The sequence below is a fragment of the Musca autumnalis genome, unplaced genomic scaffold (genome assembly GCF_047663935.1).
Source record: "Musca autumnalis isolate F117 unplaced genomic scaffold, ASM4766393v1 scaffold_2, whole genome shotgun sequence".
Taxonomy (NCBI): Eukaryota; Metazoa; Arthropoda; class Insecta; order Diptera; family Muscidae; genus Musca; species Musca autumnalis.
This window is the reverse complement of record NW_027411755.1, coordinates 106,039,500-106,064,944: the sequence shown is the minus strand read 5'-3', so window position 1 is coordinate 106,064,944 and position 25,445 is coordinate 106,039,500. Positions and strand designations below refer to the sequence as shown.

The following is a 25,445-nucleotide window of genomic DNA, read 5'->3' as shown; positions in this document are numbered from 1 at the left end:
GCCAGATGGCCGGTATATTCGCCGCACCGTAAACTGCCCTTTTCGGTCGAACTAACCATGTGAAGGTGTGTTCAATGTTAACATGTGTGCAAATTCGTCATCCAACTCCAGGTGGGAGTAAGCATCAGTTACATCCAAATGGCAAACAATCTTAGAGTCCCTCATCTTGTGCAATAAGTATTCGATCTTCGGTATCGGATCCTCGTCAATTATAATCTGGGGGTTCACTGTAGGCTAGTAGTTTCCGGTTATGCGTATCCTTCCTCCTTTCTTTGTTACCACATGCGTCGTCGAGGCCCACTCTGAGTAGTCCACCCGCTCATATATCCCGGCTGCAAATTTTCGAATCGATTTCCTAAAAGTACTCTTCTCGTAAAGGTATAGGTATTTCTCCTGCTTTTAGGAAACACGGTTTCGCATCAGCTTTAAAATGTACTTTAGCAGGTGGCCCTACCAACTTCCCTGCAACATTGGAAAACACGCATTTGAATTTATCGAGCAGCTGTTTAAGTTGAGATTGCTCATTAGGCGACAACTCTGGGTCGTAGTGGTGATGACGTTAATCTGGCTTGAGGAATTTTGAAAGAGTTCAGCGAAATTTATCTGGTCCACAATTGCCTCCATTCAGTCTCTTCCCATTAGTGCATCAAGCTTTCCATTGATTACGTACAGATTGAGTTTACACACTTTGCCTCCTAATTCCACATTGACAGACGCCCTAAACAGTCCACTATATGGCCGCAGTAACTGGTAATTTGTCTATTTGTCGGATGTAATTTGAAAGGCCTTCTATTCTATTTAAATTCACATTGCTGATTATGGAACAAGGGGACCCAGTATCTAATTCCATCTTAACTAACTTGCCATCTATTGAGACTGTTATGAATATCCTGTCGTTTGTTTTAATGAATTTTATTAGTTCAACTCTACTTAAATTTTCCATATTTGCACACATTACGGAGAAGATTTCTACCGCACCCATGACAAGAGGTACGTACTTCACTATCTCTCACCGCAAAAATTGCTCTATTAACATACGATCCAAAAACCCATCATACTCACAATGAACAGCACCCTATTTTAAACGCAATGAAAAATTTGCTATTGACTCTTCATCCACCTGAATTATTTGCCTAAATTTAATGCTTTGTGCATACTTATTCCTTTTACTGTCGAAATGGTTTACCAATGTTTCACTTATTTTGGCAAACGGCAGTGTTTCTGGATCTGCCGTACTAACCAAAATATTCAACACAGATCATATCCCATGTGAACTCTAGCATAATTTTGATAATTGCATTCATTTACCTCACTTAATGTTAACGCCCATTGAAATCGCTCGAAGTAATCGTGTACTGAAGAGTTTTGATTTGCTTTGATTTCCGGCATCGAAAAGTTGGCTCTCTTGTTGAAATCTCTGTCGGCGCACTTACATTTGCAACAGCAGCTTGTGTTGCCTCTATCACCACTTTGCGGTGCCAGTGAAACCGACAATTCCTTCATGGAATCTTCTGAAGCCATTTTTTAGACTCACTTCTGACACCAATTTTATATTTTAAGTTTTATAATAATTTTTTTACTACCAATTGCATAATTCACGTTTAGTTACATCAAAGGTAGACTTAGAAGAGAGAATACAAAATAGAAATGTTAAAAGTACAAAATAGTTAGGGTTGCCAAGTCATAGTTAATTACAATAGCGATAATTATTACACTGAGAAATTTATTACTAATAATTGGAATTGTATATGATGCAACACACTTCCATGGATTTTCATTAACATTTTTCTTATGATATTAATACTTTGTATGATATAAAATCGGCTAATGTGAACCATTTATTAAAATTGAATTAAAAATGTATACTTGCTTTCGTTGTCGTAATAGATTTATAAAGGCAAATTTATTAATAGTTCATTTAAAGATGAACATTTAATATCAACAAATGTAATCAAATAATACCAATTCCTTATTTTATTTTCTCCCCATTTCATTTGTATCTTACTTTAATTTATTTTATATACATTAATTTATTATTTTGTATATGTAATTTTAATTATTTCATTTCCTAAAACACACTTTTAAATAATATCAATATTAATTGTTTTTCCTAAGCGAACGGATAATAGAACGGATAAGACAAATAATGACACCAAGTGGTGTCAATGTGATCACATACGGTGGCACTCAGGGGTCAAGAGTGGTGTCAATCTGACAACAGAGTGGTGTCAATCTGACAACAGATGGGTATCAATCTGACACCATACCTGCTCATATCGGCAATAAGCAAGAGCTTCCTTTCAAAAATCAGTTAAAAAGGTACTGTGATCATTCTATATATATACATTATATTTCATAAATTGAAGTGGTACCTCCTCGGCTGGGAGGGCTCGTCGCCCTATCACTCTCGGGACGCTCTATAAACTGCCGGTTAAAATAACACGCGCACTTCTACGGATCACTTGCTATCACGCCGTTGAAACTAACAGTCACTCTAATATCCTTTTTTCCCGGATTGGAGATCGATGGTTGGTATGCAATTATTTTAATATTCACAAAATAATGATATGGGGGCAATTTAAATTGTTTATTTCAGTTCAAAAAATAGGCAATTGGGGTGTCAAATCATTACTTCCGTATTGTATAACGTCTTTTCATGTTTTGAAAATATCCAACATACCACCACATAGCCGTGTAGAGCATGGGAAAATATTAAGAAATGTGTTATCACTTTTCTCCTACCGTTGAAAAAGTTCCCGCACCGATTGCATACAAGTATTCCATTGCAGTCATTCCTTATATTTCTTTCATTGCGACCAAAACTCGTTCTTTACTAAACTTTTTTCTTATTGAAATTTAATATATTCGTCAATATCGGACTATTGTCCATAAGTCTAACACAGAATTTTGACAAATCGCGATAATTTAGCGTTTTAACATAAATAATATCTATGCATATAAACGTTTGTTCAAAGAATTAAAATCAAAAATCTTACAAAGAAAGAAATTATCCAAAGGCCTTTAGAAGTCCTTGTCGGTAGGGGAACTTTTTCACCAAATAGAACTAATTATTTTTATACCCTCCACCATAGGATGGGGGTATATTAAGTTTGTCACTACGTTTGTAACTACTCGAAATAATCATTGTAGAACCCACAAAGTATATATATTCTTGATCAGCGTGCAATTCTACATCGATAAAGCCATGTCCGTCCGTCTGTCCGTCTGTGGAAATCACTCTAGCGTCCGAACGGATTGACGTAGGTTGATGAAATTTTGGGAAAATATGTTATATTTACGTAGGACTTTTGGTATTGAAAGCGGGCTATGTAGGTCCACGCTTTCGTATAGCCCCCATACAAAATGACGCGTGACGCGTCGTCGTTTTAAGGAATTTTAAGATATTTGGCCCATTTTACCACCGAATTGGTTGTAATTTGGTACTTTGTGTCTCCAGAAAAATATCTCCAAAAAATATTCCTACTAAATTTGGGTTATATAGGTCCACGTTTTGGTATAGCCCCCATATAAGGCCCCATATAAAGTACGCGTCATTTTAATATATTTTGAATGTATTAGACCCATTTGACCACAGAATTGGTTGTAATTTGGTATTTTGTGTCTTCAGAGGCCAGAAAACATTCCTACCAAAGTTGGGTTATATAGGTCCACGTTTTGGTATAGCCCCCACATAAGGCCCCTTATAAAGTACGCGTCATTTTAATATCTTTTGAATGTATTAGACCCATTTGACCAAAGAATCGGTTGTAACTTTGTATTTTGTGTTTCCAGAGGCTAAGAAACATTTCTACCATAAAATGTTTATATAAGTCCACGTGTTGATATAGCCCCCATAATACAATATCTCCCGATTTTCGATATTTTGAACGTTTTAGCCTCATTATCAAACCGAGATGGCTGAAATTTGGTATTTAGTCTTCTTTAGGCGTATAAAACTTTCCCCCAGAAATTTGTAGGTATAGGTCCACGCCATCATATAGCCCCCATAGAACGGTACCTTCCGAATTTCGGTATTTTGAAGGTTGTGGCCACATTAATCCACCGAAATGGCTGAAATTTGTGGTGGAGGGTATAAAAAGTTCGGCCCGACCGAACTTTACGCTTTTCTTACTTGTTTTGGTTATAGCCCTACTTTACAATGTCACTTTTGTATACAACATCTATCCGTAAACTAAATTAATGTTCATTATTAGCATCTAAATAATGACTATTCCGTATAAAAATGGATAGATTGTTTGCTTTACATACCTTTTCCAGCAGTAATTTTACACACTCTGTGTGTCCCTCCCAAATTGCAGCTAGCAGGGGTGTAATGCCGTGTTTATCTTTTACCTGTAATATAATAAAGTAAATATGAATCAGTATTATAAATATGCAGATGTTTAAAAACATTTCTCTTAATGGCATATACAATCTGATCGATTTATATTTTTATAGAAATATTAGCATGTGTCCGGTACTTCGTTAGGGACATGGTTACATTAATAAACCAAGAAAACATTAAATGATTTGAGAACATTAATTCCGCCTGGTCATATATAAAAGTACTATTTGGTACCTTGCATGCACATAAGTAAGAATTTCCAAAACTATCTGCTTATCTGAACGCCACATTTCCTGCTATATCTTTTCATCAAATTCTCAATGCACCAACATTGACCTTAATACAATTTTCAGTACCCTCACTCCACATATAAGTACAAATTCCCAAAATTACATCTCAATCTTGAATTTTAGAATTTCAGTTCTATTTTACAATTTTCCAAAATTACCTTCTGAACTTAATACTAAACACCAACAGTAATACAAAATATCACAGTACCAGCTCTATCACTTCTTCCAATATTAAATTCATTCCATTTAGTACTTTACGTATATTCATAGTTTCCATTTCCTTATTTAAACCTATCTATGCCTGCACACAATACCAAATTTAGTGTCATATATCTCTTTTGTGCGTTTATAATATACATTTCCAAAACGATAATATTTACTTTTTATTTCCATGTTTAGTGGGCTAAATCGCTCAAATGCTTTATGAGTTTAATAAAACTAATTTATTTCATATTTTGCTTAACGTTTCGCAGGCATTATTCTAACGTCATTTTATTTGAAAATCCTAAGAACAAGAAACAATTTCCAATTAGAAGTTTCCGCTGTGGACATTTTATAATAGAGTTGTACAATCTATTTCATTTGAAAGATCTAATTCAATAGTTCAGCTCTTTTAATTGAACTAGTTCAGTAATCTAGTTCATAGTTCACTATCCAGTTCAATCGTTCGGATCAGAATCGTTCACCGGCTCATAATCGTTCGCTTGATGAAAACGCATACATACACCAAACAATAGAAGCTTTGTTCCTTTACTTTTTAAAAAAGGGATAAGCAAAAGAGAGAACTGTCAAAATTGCTCTCACGTAACAAGTTTTGCACAAAAGTAAAGGAACGGAAAATAGTAGATCTGGCAGCAATGTCAAAAAACAAACTTGGCTGCTTTAAAAGAAAACAAACAATTATTTTTTTATTATCTATATTTATTTTATTTTTCGAGTTAAAAATGGTAAAACTTTAAGAAACATTAACATAAAGGAAAAAAGGTAACAATGGCAAAAAATGGTAAAAGTGGTGAACTGGTCCCATATAAATTGTACGCTTTTTAAAGTAAAGGAACGCTTTTCAGGTTAAAAATGGTAACCTCAGACACGTAAAGGAACAGCGCAATAAACTCATCACTTAACACAGACGACGTCACTTTATGCATTTGTGAATCGTCTGATTCTAGTTCAGTGAACTATTGAACTAAATGAACTGTACCGACTGATCTAGTTCATACGCTCTTTTCAATGAATCGTTCAATTGAACTAGTTCCTTCATGAACTTTACAATTCTATTGTATAAGTCTTTACCATGCACCAGTTTTTGAGGCAAAAATCGATTTTACAAACTTTTAATAATAATAAGTTTTTAGTTGACATTGAAAAAAGAACATGTCAACATTTATTAATATGAATGATATTTTCAAAATAGCGTAATTATCGCGGTTCAAATAGCAGTCAAAGTGAGAATTTCGAAGAAGAACTAAAAAATATATATATTGTAAGGCATATTTCAATGTATTTATAATCGTGGAAAAATAAACCAAATATAAATATATGTTAAATGGAATAGATTGGCAATTGCGAGAGTAATTTATTTAATATATAATATAGCTTAAAAAATTTGGGTAGCGACCAAAAAACACAAAAAGTCAGAAATAAATATTTTATTTGTCTTAAACTCACTTTGTTTGCGTAGCAATTAAATATGAAAAAAAGAGAAATAAAAACACAACATTTTTGGCAGTATGATTGGTTTTTTTTGAGAAAATTGGTTTGTAATATTATCGTAGATAATGTTTACCTTTGTTAAGCTGTTGCTTGAGAGAGATTCGAGAACGAATTAACAAGTGTCAACAACGAAAAGCGTAGGTGTTGTAAAGTGGCGCTCAATGCATTAGTTACTCGTTAGAAGTTTGACAGACTGCTTTGTGCTGTAAGCGCAAAGTTGTACTTCAAAGTAGTAAAGAAATTCCAACGTACGCAAATTTATGAAAATAATAAAACGAAATCAAAACAAAAGTTTGATTTTTAAATTAAACATTGCCGCCAGCATTGCAACATCTAGCCATGTTGCAACAAGATAGAATTATATACAAATCTAAAACAAAGTGGTAAAAACAAGTAATCTTAATTCAATCAGTATATATATTTTTTAAATTCATTTTTTCAAAAAACAAATGCTCGGAGAGCACACGCAATTAGAATATTGCTGCAAAACTATATACTTAAGCGAGCTCGTGATGCACGCAGTTCGCGGGACACCGTATGGCTGCGATCAAAATAGGGGTCACATGGGACAAGTGCCGGAGACGACCCAACCAAAGATGGTGAGTTGGGCTCACGGGCAACCCAGACTCGAATAGGTTTGAGGTTTCATTATTCGGGGATACACGTCAGGACCCAGAATCATACCCACACGTCCAGCCCTGAAAAATTGAGGATCAGCCAACATCATGCCGCCGTGGTGGTCCTTGATAGTCTCCGAAGCTGTTGCTGATGGGGTTATGATGTGCTGCAAGTCGGAGACCCTTGCAGACACTAACAGTCTCTCTCCTCGACTGTAAAAGGACTCCAAGTTGAGAGGACAGTACTGGTCCTACTCAACGTGAATGGAGGTCAGCCGCATGGACTCTACCAAGGATCGACAGATACGACTGTTACCCGCTCACGGATCCAACAGGGCCCGTACTGAATAACGCCTGCCATCCAACACCAAGTTAAACACTAAGGTTGGACCTAATGTTATCATGGGCTGCACACTGAATGTGTGTACAGGGTTGTACCGCACAACGGACGGACCAGGTATTGGTTGCGTATATGGACGCGTCTGTTGAATCTTCTTTGATTCCTCTCTGGATGAGCAGGGGTGCAGAAGAGTGTGGTGCTTCTCGTTGCATTCTCGACACTTCTGCTCACTGGTGAACTCTCGAAAGGAGTGGGATGCGCAAAGGCAGTTGGAGCAGATGTGCCGAGAGACCAACGTCCGGACCTTTTTTCCCAAGGACATGCCTCGGAATATTCTGCACCTCCTTAACGGATGCGCCTTATGGCAAAGAGGTCATCCGGTTGCCTTTAAACCGCCACTTGAGCCAGAGCTTCTTGTTTTTGTACCCTGTGTTGACCTTGATGTGCGCCATCAGGTATTACACCAGAACCCACGATCTCCTTTGAGGGAGGAACGGATTCAGTGCTCCCGGCCTGGATCGGCTCTTCTAATTTCTGCGAAGTCGGTGCTGGTGAAATCTCCTGCATGGGAGTATCAGCTTCCGTAGCCTCAGTCGTAGGACCTGGTTCTGTTGAGGTCGTTTCCGCCTTAGGGTCTGACGTTACCTCCCGAGACGGTGCCAATAGAACGTCAATTTCTCTTTCCTCGTCAGACATGGGGGTGAGACCCTCATAGTCGGGAAGAGTAGCAGCCATCTTACCAATATTTTCCATTCTGTGAAAATATAGAGAGGCCGCGAAGTGAAGAGAATTAAGCAATTTATTTATTTTAATTAGTCAAAATGACCAATTTAGCTACTGTTCGTCTTACAATTCCGTTTTCGGTTCGTACATCGGCGGCTCGAACGTGACCGTCCCTACCGGGATAAACGTTAATTACGCGACCTAATGTCCACGATGTGGGAGGTAATTGTTCATGACGAATTACTACGATATCATCCGTTTATATATCGCGCTGCGGATACTGCCATTTATATCGTTTATGGAGACTTTTTAGGTACTCTTCTTTCCACCGTTGGCAGATATGCAACGGAGCTTCGTCAATTAATGTCTCTACAGGAGCAAGAATAGGAGACCCTATTAGAAAATGACCCGGTGTCAGCGCTACCTGGTCGGTCTATCATTCATCGGACATAGAGGGCGAGTGTTTAGGCACGCTTCAATTCGAGCGAGTATCGTTGATAACTCTTCGAAAGTATATTTTTGGTTGCTAGCGTGTTTCCTAAAGTGCAACTTAAAACTTTTAACCGCACCTTTCCAGAGCCCTCCCATATGTGGTGCTCCAGCTGGGATAAATTTCCATGAGAGTTCCTGATAGCTATGTATATTGTTAACAAACCCTATCACGACCTTCATGAAGTACAGTCTTAAAATCACGCTCTAATTCTCTAGAAGCGCCAACGAAATTGGTGCCGTTGTCCGAGAAAATTGTTTTTGGGCAACCACGGCGTGAAATAAATCTATGAAATGCCTCTAAAAATGTTGTCGTCGAAAAATCTGAGGTGACTTCAAGATGTACAGTATAGGACAAAACATTTGCAACTGACACATACAATTTAGTTTTAGCATTATAATATTTGTAAAAAACAACTTTTTGCCCAGTTTTTTTAGCATTAAAATGTTCTTCATACTCCGAGGAAAAACCCCACAATTGGGTTTTGTACCTTATAACGGTGGTCCACTTTTAATAGCGTATTTTAAAGAAATATCCCATATTTTAGCAAGACAAAACAATTGCAACTCACTCCGTCGCTATATATAGATAAGGCTCAAAATTATAATTTTTTACATTATTTTTGTGTCACATCCAGATTTTTATTAGTTAAGGGTCTCCTTGAGACTGAATACATCAATTTATAAAGCTAGAAAAGTTACATAATGAATAGGAACAGAATATTTTAATCTTATTTTTATTTGGCACTAGATATAGGTGAATATTATCTAGAATCATCCTTAAAAATAGCTTATATGTAGTTGAATACGAAGCCCATAAAAAATAATTTTTTCACGTTTTTAAGTGATTTAGTCTGCTGAAGTCCATAAAACGAGGGCCGACTGTGAAAAACGGCCACATACCGGGCACATTTATGGAGGTTCTTTAAAACGACAGAAGTGAAAAATTTTAGTTTTGTATCGGAATTGACCTTAGAAACATATTACGATTATATAATAACATTTGGACTGTATACAGGCTAGAGTTGTGCCAATTTAGTTCAATGGAACGATCTAGTTCACTAAGCAGTTCCAATCATCCACCTCGTGTGTATGAAAAAACTGCGTATACGTAATTTCACACATTATTTTGACATTACTCATACTGTTTGGAAATAGGACAGTGAACTAAGATCTAGATTGCCCAACTCCAATACAGACCCCGTCTTACCATTACCAACTTAATAAATTGTTACATTATGCTTCGTAGGGCCTTAATCGCCAGTAAGCTTGAGAATATATCAAGAGAGGCTTCCGTATACAGTCCAAGTGTTTTTATATAATCGTAATATTTTTCTATTTCAGGGATATTGTGCGAACGACTAAAGCCAATGGTCAACGAGATTATTGGACCATACCAATGCGGCTTTAGACCTGGCAAGTCCACCATTGACCAGATATTTACCCTGCGGCAAATCCTGGAGAAGACCCAAGAGATGCAGATCGACACCTACCACCTTTTTGTCGATTATAAAGCAGCCTTCGACAGTCCGCTGCGCTCAAAGGTATTCCAAGCCATGTCTGAATTTGGTATTCCCGCAAAGCTCATCCGGCTTTGTAAAATGACTTTAACTGACACGAGGTCCTCAGTTAAAATAGGAAAGAACCTCTCCGAAGAGTTTGGTACCAAAAGAGGTTTCAGACAAGGAGACAGCCTTTCGTGTGACCTCTTCAACATCCTGCTAGAAAAGGTTATACGAGAGGCAAACGTCAAAAGAAGTGGCACAATCTACACCAATAGTCACATGTTACTTGCTTATGCTGATGATATAGACATCATGGGTCGATCAGTAAAAGAAGTAACTGATACCTTTATAAAGGTCGAAGGAGAATCTGCTAAAGTGGGTCTGGCGGTAAACGGTGAGAAGACCAAGTTGATGGTGTCGACGCGCAATGCGTCCATTGAGCTCGGACCGACTGTGGAAGTTGGTTCCTATAATATTGAGGTAGTAAAAGACTTCGTCTACCTCGGCACCTCCGTCAACACAACAAACGACATCAGTTGTGAAATAAAAAGAAGAATTGTATTGGCCAACAGATGCTACTTTGGATTAAGTAAGCAGTTTAAAAACAAAGCCACATCTCGTCAAACAAAAATAACGCTCTATAAAACACTGATACTACCCGTGCTGATGTATGGCTCCGAAGCCTGGGTACTTGCGCAAGCAGACATGGCAGTGCTTGGTGTGTTTGAGAGAAAAATTCTTCGAAAGATCTACGGACCAATCTGCGTTGACGGTGAATATCGACGTCGCATGAACCACGAGCTGTATCTGCTATACAACGACATGAATATTGTTAAACGTATCGAGATGCAGCGATTGCGTTGGCTAGGCCATATCATAAGAATGAGCGATGATGAACCCGCTAAAAAGGCGTATGAATACATGCCACATGGCGGTGCACGCAGAATTGGCAGGCCAAGGAATAGATGGCGCAAACAAGTGGATGTTGAGATGAAAAGGCGCGGTATTCCAGAGAGCAAAGCAACAAATAGAGAGGAATGGAGATCTCTTCTTAGTTCGGCCTATAGAACAAATGTTCTGTAATGGGCCAGCTAAGTAAGTAAGTAAGTAAGTAAGTAAGTAATATTTTTCTAAGGTTGATTTCGATAAAAAACTAACATTTTTCACTTCTGTCGTTTTAAGGAACCTCCATATATGGACCCGGTATGGGACCGTTATTCACAGCAGGCCCTCGTTTTAGGGACTTCAGCAGTCTGAATCGCTCAAAAACGTGGAAAATGCATTTAATTTATTTTGTATGGGTTTCGTATTCAACTATAAGATATTTTTAAAGATGATTCTACATTATATTCAACTGTTATATGATTTCCTAGGCCTTTTCCAAACTTATCTAGTGCCACATAAAAATAAGACTAAAATATTCTGTTCCTATTCATTATGAAACTTTTCTAGCTTTATAAATTAATGTATTCAGTCTTAAGGAGACCCTTATACCCTAGACAGACGGCAGCATTAATTCGCATTAACTGCCTTAATTCAAATTAATTCGTGCATTATCCACATTCTTAATGCACAAAATCAAAGGAAATTTAAACTGTATTTAGGTATTTCAATATGGCAATGCTGTAAAAGAGAGCCCATATTCATGTAGGAGAGAGAGCATATTCATGCTCTGAGACACAATTTGCATTGAAAATCAATTGTCTTTTGTCAAATTTCCATGTTTAAGAAAATAAAAAAGGAAAACAAATCAGAAATTTTCGCGTTTCTTTCAAATAAGTAGTGGTCTTTCTCGAATAGAATAGCAGCTAATCGTTTTTCATGCCTTCTAACAAATCTCTTTTTAAAATTTTTTTTTTTTCACAACAATTTTCATTACCCACCATACCAATTCTATCGAAAATTATATCTTCTACAAATGTTTTTTTAAAGTTTTGCAATATTTTTATAATATTAAAAGGACTCAAAATTATCGCGAATAAATTAAATTTATTTTTGCATTATCGTGGTGAAAAATTCAATGGTAGAAAGTATATTTGTTTCGTATATTTTGGCGAACTTTTGTAAAACTTTATGAAATGGTCTGCTGGGTACAAACAAACAACACAAACAGCTGTTTCATAAATACAGAAACTATCGTCTGTCAGGGTAAAAAGTTAATTCATATTAAGGAATTTTTAATGCAAATTAACTCTGCCGTCTGTCTAGGTTATTAACTAATAAAAAACTGGATGTGACACAAAAATAATGTAAAAAATCATAATTTTGAGCCTTATTTATATAGCGACGGTGTGAGTTGTAATTGTTTTGTCTTGCTAAAATATGGAATATATTTTAAAGTATGCTATTAAAAGTGGACCACCATTATAAGGTACAAAAACTAATTGTGGGTGTTTTCTTCGGAGTATGAAGAACATTTTAATGCTGAAAAACTGAACAAAAAGTTGCTTTTTACAAATGTTATAGCGCAAAAACTAAATTGTATGTGTCAATATTGCATGCGCAACATACGTAAAACTAATTGAATTCCTCCGTGAAAGGAAATACGGTGGAAGTATTCTACCAACAGAAGAGAAAATGTGCAATTGTAGGGTAATATAATTGGATGTTTCTCTGCGAGAGGCAATGTTGGGCATTGGGCTAAGCGTCCATTGAGCCGCATAACTCCCATATCACCTAACATAGGATTAAGATGGAGCAGAGAGCTTTTGGAATTCAATGCCTTTTTAGTAAACAATCATACTCATCCGGAAAATGAACTTTCTGAGCTACTATAGCAAGACGTAATCGTGCATTTTTAATTTCAGTAGCTGTAGGATATTTCCCATCGAAAGTATGTCGACCTCTATTCGAAGGGTGAACTTTATGGAAGTAACGGTAAACCATTGCAACAGCGGGTAGCGCCCTATCTGAAAAATCATCCAATATATCCTTATGTTCCGAAAAGAAAGAAACATGACACCTTACTGGGCGCATTTCAATTTTCGTATCAGGAACAGGAGTAGACTGAATATCCCTCTGTGGGATATTTGACGAAGCCATTGTGGTCCATGCCACCAAATTTCTGACAATAACAACTCTGACGGTGAAAGTCCTCGGCTGCCTAAGTCAGCAGGATTGTCTTCAGATCGTACGCGATACCAATTACTTTGACCAAAGTTTTCATGTATCTTACATACCCTATTTGCAACGAATGTTGACCATGTCGAAGGGGTTTTCTTTAACCATGAAAGGACGATCGTAGAATCGGTCCAACAGTAAACTTTTCGAAAAAATATATCAATTTCAGCTACAATTGATTTATACAGTTCTGAAGCTAAAACTGCACCACATAATTCTAATCGAGGCAGTGAAATTGATATGATCGGTGCTACTTTTGTTTTGCTAGAAAGAAAAAAATGCAAAAATTTCACCATTGGAAGCAATGATACGGATGTACACCACCCCGCCCAATCAATCTTATCTAACCAAATACGCTGCATAATAATCTTGGCTACTACAATTACTGGGCTCAACCAACCTATAGGATCGAACAACTTAGCAATTGCAGAGAGAACTTCCCTTTTCGTATAACTATCTTTGATGGCAAGGGACTTGACATTAAAATATAACATATCTAGCTGAGCATTCCATCTGATACCCAGAGGCTTCGAGCTACTAGCTTCCATGAAGTTAAGAAGCTTGGAGTCTATCAAATGTTCAACGGGAAGGGGGTCTAGGATGGAGCAATCGTTAGATGTCCATTTTCTCAACTCAATTTTGGCGGAAGCCAATGCATTAATAAGTTGGTCCCTAGACCTATGCGCAGTCTCCAAATCATGATATCCCGTCAGGACATCGTCAACGTACATGCACTTACGTAATATGTGTGCCGCCAGCGGAAAATCGGATTCAGTATCTTGAGCTAACTGTAACAAAGTCCGAATGGCTAAGTGAGGGGCACAGTTAACTCCGAAAGTTACAGTTTGTAACTCATAATCCTGTATAGGATTACTGGGAGAATCCCGAAACAGAATCCTTTGAAGAGAAGTATGAGCTGGATATACCCGTATCTGACGATACATTTGGGTAATGTCACAATTAAAAACATATTTCTATAATCTCCATCGAACTATGAGGAGGACCAAGTCCAATTGTAAAGTCGGATCGACGTGAAGAATGTCGGTGAGACTTTTCCCATTAGATGTTTTATTGGAGGCGTTAAATACTACCCGTAATTTAGTTGTTTGTTTATCGGGATTGATAACAGGGTGATGAGGCAGATAACAAACCGAAGAGTTTGTCGACGTTGTCGAAACTGTCCTCATATGATCTAACTCTAAATATTCACGAACCAACCCATCGTATATTTCTTTAACTTCCGGTTTCCTAAGGAGTGATGCCTTATTACGAAGAAATTGTCTTAGACAATTCGTCCTGGAGTGTCCGAGATCAAGTTGGCCTATGAATTCTTGTTTAATGGGAAGTGATACGAAGTATCTTTCATTAGAATCCCTATATGTGGTTCGTTTAAAGTTATCCTCACAAAATTGCTCTGAAGGAGACAATAATTTGCGCTTTGAGACTTCTTCTAGTTGCCAGAAACGAAGTAGAGTCTCGTTGAGCTTCTCTTCGTGGCAATATTTCACATTTGTTGAAAACGTTGTGACGGTACTAGAAGAAGCGATATTACTATTAGGGACTGGACCTGTAACAACCCAGCCGAAAACGGTTTTCTGTGCGACTAATGACCCTAGTATATTGGACTCTATTCCCTGTAGAAGTATTTTTGGATACAAATCAGCTCCTACTAGCAGATCTACTAAACGACAATCAAAAAGATTTCTATCTGCCAAACGTAAATTTGGCATTCTAGAGGCAAGTTCTCGGCTAATGGAGAAAGAAGGAAGATTGCCTGGGAACTACTAATGCCGTCATTTCCATAAAGATCGTAGTATCTACAGAGGAACCTACACATAAGGAACATGGTTTTCGTGACATTATCGAAACAGCGTGATTTACTCCTGATATTGTAGCTTGAGTGGAGGATGTGGCTATACTAAGACGCTGTTGTAACCTTTCAGTTATAAATGATGCTTCAGAAGCAGGATCTTTTAGAGCCCGAGCTGGATACGTAATAACCCGGTGAACAAGGTTCACCATAGCTGTGCCCAATAGAACTGTCCTGTTTTGCGAAGTATGGCATACTTGCCTATTGGGGCTCGAAATCTGACCCGATGACGTTGTAGCGATATTTGGGTTAGCTGAACTGGATTGGGAAGTGGTTGGAACAAATTCTGATTGCAATAGGGGTTGTGACGTCGTCGTTCTACTATTGGAACTGTTATTTTGTACCGTATCATGATGGAGTAAAGTATGATGACGTTTGTTGCACCTTGAACAACTGTGGGAGCTAGTACAATTAATAACGTCATGACCTCGAGAAAGACAATTAATGCAAAGCTTGTGACGTTTTGCAAGTGAGAATCGGTCGGCCGAAGAGTGCTTTCTAAATTCTGGACATAATCTTAAGTGATGAAATTGCCTGGGACACAGTAAACAATACTTTTCACGAGAGGATTGTGAAGATTTGGGTGGAGCCGCATTCGTAAAATGGGTCCTAACTTTCTTCTGCTCTGATCGTTTGTTCAAAACGATTCGTTTTATATCCCTAAGACAAGTAAGAGTTTTCTTTCCATGAAGACAACGCAGATTTATCTTTTATGCTTTGTTGCAACAGCGTAACTGTAATTTTGAGAAGCCGTTGCAGACAAAGGAAAACTAATATTGGGTCCCAATTTTCAGTAGCAACTTCATAAATTGCCATGGCAGAAATGCACCCATTTATACCTCGTTGTAAACCGTTCAAACCTGCACTCGTTTCATTGTCTAAAACTGGAAGATCAAAAAGAACATTGAGTTGGTTGTTAACCAGAATGCGCACATTATCATAGGTTTCTTTTAAAGATTTCCAAGCTAAACTAAAACTTCTATGAGTGAGAGGGAATTTTGAAACAATATCTTGTGCATCGCCACTCGTTTTCTTGAGCAGATGACACTATTTTTCAATATCGCTCAGGCGAGAATTATCAATATAAATAGCTGAAAAGAAATCCCTGAACGTTGGCCAAGTAAGAATGTCGCCATTAAATACATCGATGTCACATGGTGGAAGGTTAATACTATGCAAGCAACTATCAGCATTGGAAACAAAAGAACCCTCAGCACAAATACCACTTTGACGCGAAACGTTTTGACCCAAAGCAATGTCTTCTTCTAGAGGCTGTGCTGCACGTGCTTAATTAGCGACTCTAGCTGGAGTTTGATTCTTCGTAGAAGGACGCAATTTGTCTATTTTCTTATTGACAGCCGATAATATTCTAACATAGGACTTAAAAGCAACATCATACTTGCTATTAAGGGACGTGAGTTCATTAGCCGAAGGCTGGTCACTTGACTGAATCTCCTTTAGGCAGTTGTCAAAGAGATCTTTAACCTTATTCCAAAGTACCTTAGCTTCATCCCCATGAATTTTTTTTTTTTGTTTTTTTTTATTGTAGTTACATATTTGTAGTTCTTACAATCGATTATATGTAGCCTCAGCGCCCATGTGGCATTATTGAGGCAGTTGGCAACTATTTAATACAATTCAAATGTAATTTACAATAAAGTGAGTTTAATTAATAATAAAAATAAAATAATGTAATTTATATATATACAGTATTTATCTACATAAATTTTACATTAGAAATGCTTCTTTCATATCGCTTAAGTATTTTTTGCATGTGGATTTAAAAGCAGAAACTGTGGAAAGTGATTGTATATTTATAGGCAATTCATTAAATTTCTTGGGACCGATATAATCAATTCAAGGAATGCGTGTCAAGCTCTTCATCTGGAAGAGTTTCAAAGTTCGTAACGAACTGTACCAGAGAATCAGTGGCTCTGATAAAGGATTGAAGAGAACTCAAAGGCATTTTGATGGGTTAATTGACTTTTAAAACCAAATCAAAGACTAAAACCACAAGTATGCAATAAATTTCCAACAAAAATTTGTTGAAAATTCAATAATTGACCAAGAAACTGTAATTGAGACAAGCTTGCGCAAAAAAAAAACTTGAATTAAAGAGTAAAATCCAAAAATCAATGTGATTTGTATCTCAAACAAAGAAGAAGTGGACAAAAACTCTATTAAAAACCAACAAAAATATTTAATGAGCATCAAAAACCAATAAACTGCACTGTAAATATGAAATGGAAGAAGCTTTTCTTTAAAATGTAGCAAAAACTACACCAATTCGAGACAAAGTAGAAAAAAATCAAAATTCACTTTTTTCAGTGTGTGGAAAAAAACTATAATTTTCTCTCAGTGTATGCGGAACATACAATCAATTATTAAAAACACCAAAAATTTTCAAAAAGTTCAACACTTTTTCAAAAAAACCGAAATTTTTCGTAGAAAATTCAAAAAATCAACAAAAACGCTAATTGATGTAGTGTGCACGGACTGTAAGATGCACACGACAAAAAATATTTTAAATGTTTCAAAAAGTATAAAATTCAATAAAAAATCAAAAACAAAATACAAAAATTATAATTTATGATATAAAAAATAATATATATTCGTAATTATCGAAGACCGACTGTACAGTAAACTACGATTTTCCAACAATTTTTTATTCGCGTAGGTATTCGTAAAAATACCCGAAAATATTTTCCAAATATTTGTTTTTAATTTTATGTACAAAAAATTATTACCCAAAAATTTATGACGCCACTTAGGTAACCCTATTCGTGTACATACAAAGGTTTAATGTGGGAACAGTGAGAACACCATCCAGCGTTAACAACAACAGTACTGGCTAATGCAGTAAATGTGGTTATGTGGTTCACTGAGTGCCTGTATATTTTGTTTTTGTATTTTTCTAATTTCTTTTTATTCTTTAGCCTTTATTTTTTGTTGTAAAACACTATGTAGGCTTTTTGTATGATAAAAAAATATTAATAACCACTGAACGATATTTGGGCACTTTTTCACTCTTCTCACTTGTTTTAAATTATTTATTTTGTTATTCTCTTAAGGGGCAAATAAAACAACAACAACAGCCCGCGTATTGTAAGACGACCGTAGGTTATGCGATTTATTTGTAAACAAATTTATTAAAATGAAACACTAGCGATTGCACTCTTAAATAGAGATACGTACCTTGATTTTTTACTGATTTTATGAGGGAAAAGAGGGTGAATTGATGAGGTGATGGATTTGTTGTGGTTTGATTGCTTCTATGGAAATAGAAAAGAGAAACCCTTTTTTAATTGTCGTAAACAATTTTCTATCCGGTTCGCTCAGGACCAAATGTTTGCGTAGCAATTAAATATGAAAAAAAAAAATCCAAAATTGGTTTGTAATATTATCGTAGATAATATTTACCTTTGTTAAGCTGTTCTTTGAGAGAGATTCGAGAAAGAATTAAGAAGTGTCAACAACGAAAAGCGTAGGTGTTGTAAAGTGGCGCTCAATGCATTAGTTACTCGTTAGAAGTTTGACAGTACTGCTTTGTGCTGTAAGCGCAAAGTTGTACTTCAAAGTAGTAAAGAAATTCTAACGTACGCAAATTTATGATAATTAATAAAACGAAAACGAAAACAAAACAAAATTTTGATTTTTAAATTAAACACACTTCATATACACTTTTACTAAATTGGCCGTGTTTGGTCGTGATTTTGTCACCTACAACACATTACTGAAAGTCTTCTGCATTGGTATTACTAGGTTTCAAAACCCGATTTTGCTCGTTTTTTGGTATTTATGAGATTTTATTAGGTTACTTCTCAATAAATTAAAATTGTGGAAGTTTGGTTTGAGGAAATAAATAATAAATATTGTTGTTTACAATTTCATTGCAAGTAAAATAAGTAATGACGACAAATTGTTCGGTATATCCGTGGTTTTCTATAAACGGTGCGGCAGTAGAAAGCTTTATTTTATCTCTCTTTAACATATTAATCATTGATGTGGTTTAAATGAGTACTAAACTCGTCTTTAATAATGTAAATTCAAAAAATATACAAAACTGTAGTAATAATTTGTTGGAAAATTTACTCGCGGAGACAACATTTTTGTTACTTACTACCGTGATAGATTTCAACAGTTTGTTGTGTATAAGAAAACTAATAAAAATGGCATTGGAAAAAATAGCTTTGTTCGTTATATACGTATTTGCTTATAACCGTTGTTCGTTATATCCGAATTTATCTGCAAAAATCTTTGTTTTATCTCACTTTTACACATAAATAATTTAAAACTTGAAAAATCCTTTAATTCCGCAGTTATTAATTTTTGCCTCAAAAACAGGGCAAATTACGTACAATTACCAGGTAGATGCATCAGACAACAACTACAACAAAAACCAGTTCAGTACTGTGAAATGTCAAAAATGTTTTCCAAAAATAAAGCGATTCACATTATTTATTCAAAAAAAAAATTTTTAGGCAGGTATTAATAAACGCATTCTTACAAAAAATACATCAAAAATTCACAACTTTTCATTTAATTTGTTTATATTTGTGTTTTCAATTACAACAACTTTTTTGACAGCTTGCAGTACATTACAATTTGTGAATTGTATCTCCGTTTCTTTGGGACATAATCTAAATTTAGAACCTGATAATGAAAGTTGATTAATACAGATTGTGTCGATGTTATTTATTAAGTTTTCTATATAAGCCTAGGTGGCTGATAACTTTAGTATCTCTCTAAAAGAAATTTTTACCAGCAAAAAGCTTATGTACAGGGCTAGTAGTGTAGGGTACTCGTCCCGACTGTAGTCGTTGCTCTCTTGTTTTTAAATGTTTTAACAAATTTATGAAAAAAAATCTTGGAAAAATATAAGGGGAGGTTTGGATTTTCGTGACAAATTAGGACAAACTTCTGAAAAAAAAATACCGGTTGAAAATCAAACTCTTTTCGGAAAGTTTTTCCGAGATTGTGAAAAAATGGGAACAAGTTCCGAAAAAATCGAGATGCTTGATCCAACAATCGGAAACTATTCGGATGTTTAATTCGATATTCTGAATATTTCGCCCAAAATTCACACTCTTCATCGGAAAATCGGAAAAACTTCAATCCGATGTACAGATAACTTTCGGATGTTTGATCCGAATTTCACTATAATAGTAGTTTAAAAGTTTATTAACAAAAGTATAAAACACAGTCCTTCCTGACAAAGTTTCTGTATGTCATCAAGCTGTTGGTCTTTATTTTATTTATCAAAAATAGAGTAAAGAATATTAACAATTTGTGCCCCGACGTTGCCTGTTTGTGAATGAATATTTCACAACACCGTTTGAGATATTTATAAATATTAAGTGGATGTTGGTAGTCTGACTTCTGAAGAATATAAAACTGGAAAGTAATTTTGAAGAAATAGCTAGATTGGTGAAGCCATGTATGTTTGGATAAAAGTAGTCGTGTACAAATTTGGGCAGGTATTAATAAACGCATTCTTACAAAAAATACATAAAAAATCCACAACTTTTCATTTAATTTTTTTTATATTTGTGTTTTCAATTACAACAACTTTTTTGACAGCTTGCAGTACATTACAATTTGTGAATTGTATCTCCGTTTCTTTGGGACATAATCTAGATTTAGAACCTGATAATGAAAGTTGATTAATACAGATTGTGTCGATTTATTTATTAAGTTTTCTATATAAGCCTAGGTGGCTGATAACTTTAGTATCTCTCTAAAAGAAATTTTTACCAGCAAAAAGCTTATGTACAGGGCTAGTAGTGTAGGGTACTCGTCCCGACTGTAGTCGTTGCTCTCTTGTTTTTAAATGTTTTAACAAATTTATGAAAAAAATCTTGGAAAAATATGAGGAAGGTTTGGATTTTCGTGACAAATTAGGACAAACTTCTGAAAAAAATACCGGTTGAAAACACTATGCAACACTGAAAATGCAAACAACTTCTAGAATGCATTTTTTGAAAGTACATAGACTACCAAAACCCTAGTAGGGTTTTGTCCTGTCAGATCCAGTTCGGATTTTATGGCCTCATCTAAACCGGGCTGAATCTATACTTTTTTGCATTTATCAGGCCTTTATCTCAAAAACGAATAGGAATTTGGCCTGTCTTTAGCAATATTGTAGCCCGGAACTAGTAGAACTTATCTTTTGAAAAAAGCACATGAGAAAAACTCCATCAAGGGCATCAAAATCTATAAAATATAGAAAATTTTACATAATTTCTGAAATTCTGGTCATTATCGGCTAAACTATTGGGAGTTGAACCAAGTAACCTTTTGCAAAAATCTTCCAAATAAAGTTCTCAACAATTCTTTAGAACATTCTGAAACTATCAAATGCTTACTTCATGTTGTTTCAGCGGTACTTTGCATCATATCTTTTACAACACGTATTTCAAACACAGTTCACACCAAGAGTTTATTCTCGCATTTCGGATTTCACTACATTATTGACATTTTTATTAAATCGCTGTTGAAAAATGTACTGAAAACAACGGCATAGAGGCATTTTACAACAATGTCATGTTCTGAAGAGTTGTGTATTACATTCCACGGAATATTTTTAGAAAAGAAAATATTCAGAAAAAATTAACGGTTTTGGAGATACGGTGTGAAATGTATAAAAATTGTGGAATTTTTGCATATATTTTGAAATTTGAGGCAATAAATGTAGTTCATTATTTCTCCAAATATTTTATTCTTGTCCTTATCTACAAATTTGCTTCTGAGGTCAGAAGAAGATTCGCATTGGTTTCAGAGATGTAGCCCCGAATTTTTTTAAAAACTCAATATTTAACCATGTTTAGATGGGGCCATAAAATCCGAGCTGGATCTGACACAACAAAACCTAACTAGGGTTTTTTGTCGTTTGGGTCTGTACTTTCAAAAAATCCTCAATTCGAATTGTTTGCACAAGATCACCTTAAAAATGTTGCACAGTGAAATCAAACTCTTTTCGGAAAGTTTTTCCGAGATTGTGAAAAAATGGGAACAAGTTCCGAAAAAATCGAGATGCTTGATCCGACAATCGGAAACTATTCGGATGTTTAATTCGATATTCTGAATATTTCGCCCAAAATTCACACTCTTCATCGGAAAATCGGAAAAACTTCAATCCGATGTACAGATAACTTTCGGATGTTTGATCCGAATTTCACTATAATAGTAGTTTAAAAGTTTATTAACAAAGTTTCTGTATGTCATCAAGCTGTTGGTCTTTATTTTATTTATCAAAAATAGAGTAAAGAATATTAACAATTTGTGCCCCGACGTTGCCTGTTTGTGAATGAATATTTCACAACAACGCACAGAGGGGAAACATAGGCCTAAAGTTGCTCAAAACTCAAAATATGAAAATCGTTTTTTTATGAAAAAATGTTGATAAACGGCAACCAGACTCCTTTCTACATTTGCTATAACCATCCTCGACTTTGTAAGATTAACCAATCCAATGCAGCAGTCGATTGAACTCAGCCATACTGAAAACAAAAAGTAAATTTTCGAAAACTAAGAAATTAGGTGAACATTAAAATGACATTATTTTCGCGAACATTTATATTTTTCAAGATCAATTGTTTTTGTACAGTCTCCGAACAAGATTAGCATTTAAAATTTTCAGATTGATTTTACATCTTTGCTCTTCAATAATGGTGATACATATCCTCTTTATGAAATTTTTTTATGATAATTTTTAAGATTACTACAATTTCAATAGTGAAAAAGTCTATTTCCCCGTCGTTTCCCGACCATAGTTTCTTCTAATGTTTTATGCGCTTGAGTCTCAAATATCAGATTCAATCATAAAAAATTGCGCATATTTGCGCCAATCCGAAAAAATCTAATTTTTCTCAACTAAAATATGAAATATTTTTATATGGAACTGCAAGGTTTACTCACCCTAAATTATGCTCCGCCTTATAACCGTGGCTCTTATTTATCAGACTAAACCAACACCTATCACATATGTTTGCATTATTCAGAAACATTCACGGCTTTTCTCATGTGAATTGAGAAAAATTTAATTTAAGTAAGTTTCAAAAAATAAAATTTGGAATGAAATATATGTATATGGGACTATATATACATCTGTACCGATTTGTTTGAAAATGGGCTCAATGTTTTCTTTAGGCTAGTTCAGGTTGCATGTGTCAAATTTCAGTGATTTTGGTGCGTTTTTATCTCATATCAGATGCGAATATATATGGAAGCTGCATCCAAATCTGGACCGATTTTCATTATTTTCTATAGGATTAATCCTTGTACTGAAGATATGCTTTGTGCAAAATTTTATGTCAATCGGACTATAAATGGGCTTTCTAGGGCTTTTGATCAACTTTTAACACAAATTTTCCCTCTGTGCAACGTTTGAGATATTTATAAATATTAAGTGGATGTTGGTAGTCTGACTTCTGAAGAATATAAAACTGGAAAGTAATTTTGAAGAAATAGCTAGATTGGTGAAGCCATGCTTGTTTGGGTATAAGTAGTCGTGTAAAAATTTGGGCAGGTATTAATAAACGCATTCTTACAAAAAATACATAAAAAATCCACAACTTTTCATTTAATTTTTTTATATTTGTGTTTTCAATTACAACAACTTTTTTGACAGCTTGCAGCACATTACAATTTGTGAATTGTATCTCCGTTTCTTTGGGACATAATCTAAATTTAGAACCTGTTAATGAAAGTTGATTAATACAGATTGTGTCGATGTTATTTATTAAGTTTTCTATATAAGCCTAGGTGGCTGATAACTTTAGTATCTCTCTAAAAGAAATTTTTACCAGCAAAAAGCTTATGTACAGGGCTAGTAGTGTAGGGTACTCGTCCCGACTGTAGTCGTTGCTCTCTTGTTTTTAAATGTTTTAACAAATTTATGAAAAAAAATCTTGGAAAAATATGAGGGAGGTTTGGATTTTCGTGACAAATTAGGACAAACTTCTGAAAAAAATACCGGTTGAAAATCAAACTCTTTTCCGAAAGTTTTTCCGAGATTGTGAAAAAATGGGAACAAGTTCCGAAAAAATCGAGATGCTTGATCCGACAATCGGAAACTATTCGGATGTTTAATTCGATATTCTGAATATTTCGCCCAAAATTCACACTCTTCATCGGAAAATCGGAAAAACTTCAATCCGATGTACAGATAACTTTCGGATGTTTGATCCGAATTTCACTAAATAGTAGTTTAAAAGTTTATTAACAAAAGTATAAAACACAGTCCTTCCTGACAAAGTTTCTGTATGTCATCAAGATGTTGGTCTTTATTTTATTTATCAAAAATAGAGTAAAGAATATTAACAATTTGTGCCCCGACGTTGCCTGTTTGTGAATGAATATTTCCCAACACCGTTTGAGATATTTATAAATATTAAGTGGATGTTGGTAGTCTGACTTCTGAAGAATATAAAACTGGAAAGTAATTTTGAAGAAATAGCTAGATTGGTGAAGCCATGCTTGTTTGGATATAAGTAGTCGTGTAAAAATTTGGACATGAAACATTTTAGTGATTTCACAAAATGAGGTTAACAAATAATTGCAGCCAACTTTTTTGAAAAATCTTACTGAGATGTTGGACCAATAAAAATAAAAAACTAAACTAAAATTTACAGTTCCAATACAACAAAATAACAAGAAACGCCAAACGAAACTCCTGGAAGCTTTTCTGCGAACAGGTGGATAGTGTAAATGACGTTTCAAAGATTAAAAAGTTTCTATCTAAAACCCATACACAGACCGAGCAATTGGTCGATGGAAATGGAAAAAGGATTGAAACAACAGAAGAAACTCTAGGCCTTCTGATGAAAACGCACTTCCCGCAGAATACCATGGTTAACACCGAGGCATCGACGGAATGTATTAACTCATCGGAAGAGGCACCAAAGATCGACAGCTTAATGGTCCAACAAGCCATTTTAAGCTTTTCACCATATAAAGCGGCTGGACCAGATCAGATCTTCCCGGCTTTACTACAGAGGGAAGTGGACTTTATTGCGTCCAAACTGGTCGGGATCTTCAATGCATGCTTAAAATTTGCATACACTCCTATAGCCTGGCAGGAGGCAAGGGTAGTCTTTATACCCAAACCTGGCAAGGCAAGTTATGCAACACCAAAATCTTATCGACCGATAAGTTTAACTTCATTCTTACTCAAAACAATGGAACGGACAGTCGACACCATGATAAAGAGTAAGATCCCCAACGATATGCTTAAATTCAAACAACATGCATACGTTAAAGGCAGATCAGTGGAAACCGCATTGCATGAGGTAGTACACCACATAGAAAGAACCTTCGAAATGAAAATGTACACACTTGCTGTATGCATCGACATCGAAGGCGCTTTCAATAACGTAAGCACCGAGACACTTATCCACTCCTTAGACGAGTTTCAGGTAGACAGGGCCTTAAGG

At 35.5% G+C, this 25,445-nt stretch overlaps 1 protein-coding gene across 1 annotated transcript in view; it reads right to left on the bottom strand.

Annotated features, from left to right (window-relative positions):
- LOC141394400 (CD2 antigen cytoplasmic tail-binding protein 2 homolog) overlaps nucleotides 1–25,445 on the bottom strand; it is a 323,405-nt gene that overhangs the window by 48,510 nt on the left and 249,450 nt on the right. The window contains exon 4 of the mRNA XM_073968675.1: nucleotides 4,270–4,353. Coding sequence (XP_073824776.1) covers nucleotides 4,270–4,353 — 84 coding nt within the window. The remainder of the gene's footprint in view (nucleotides 1–4,269; nucleotides 4,354–25,445) is intronic.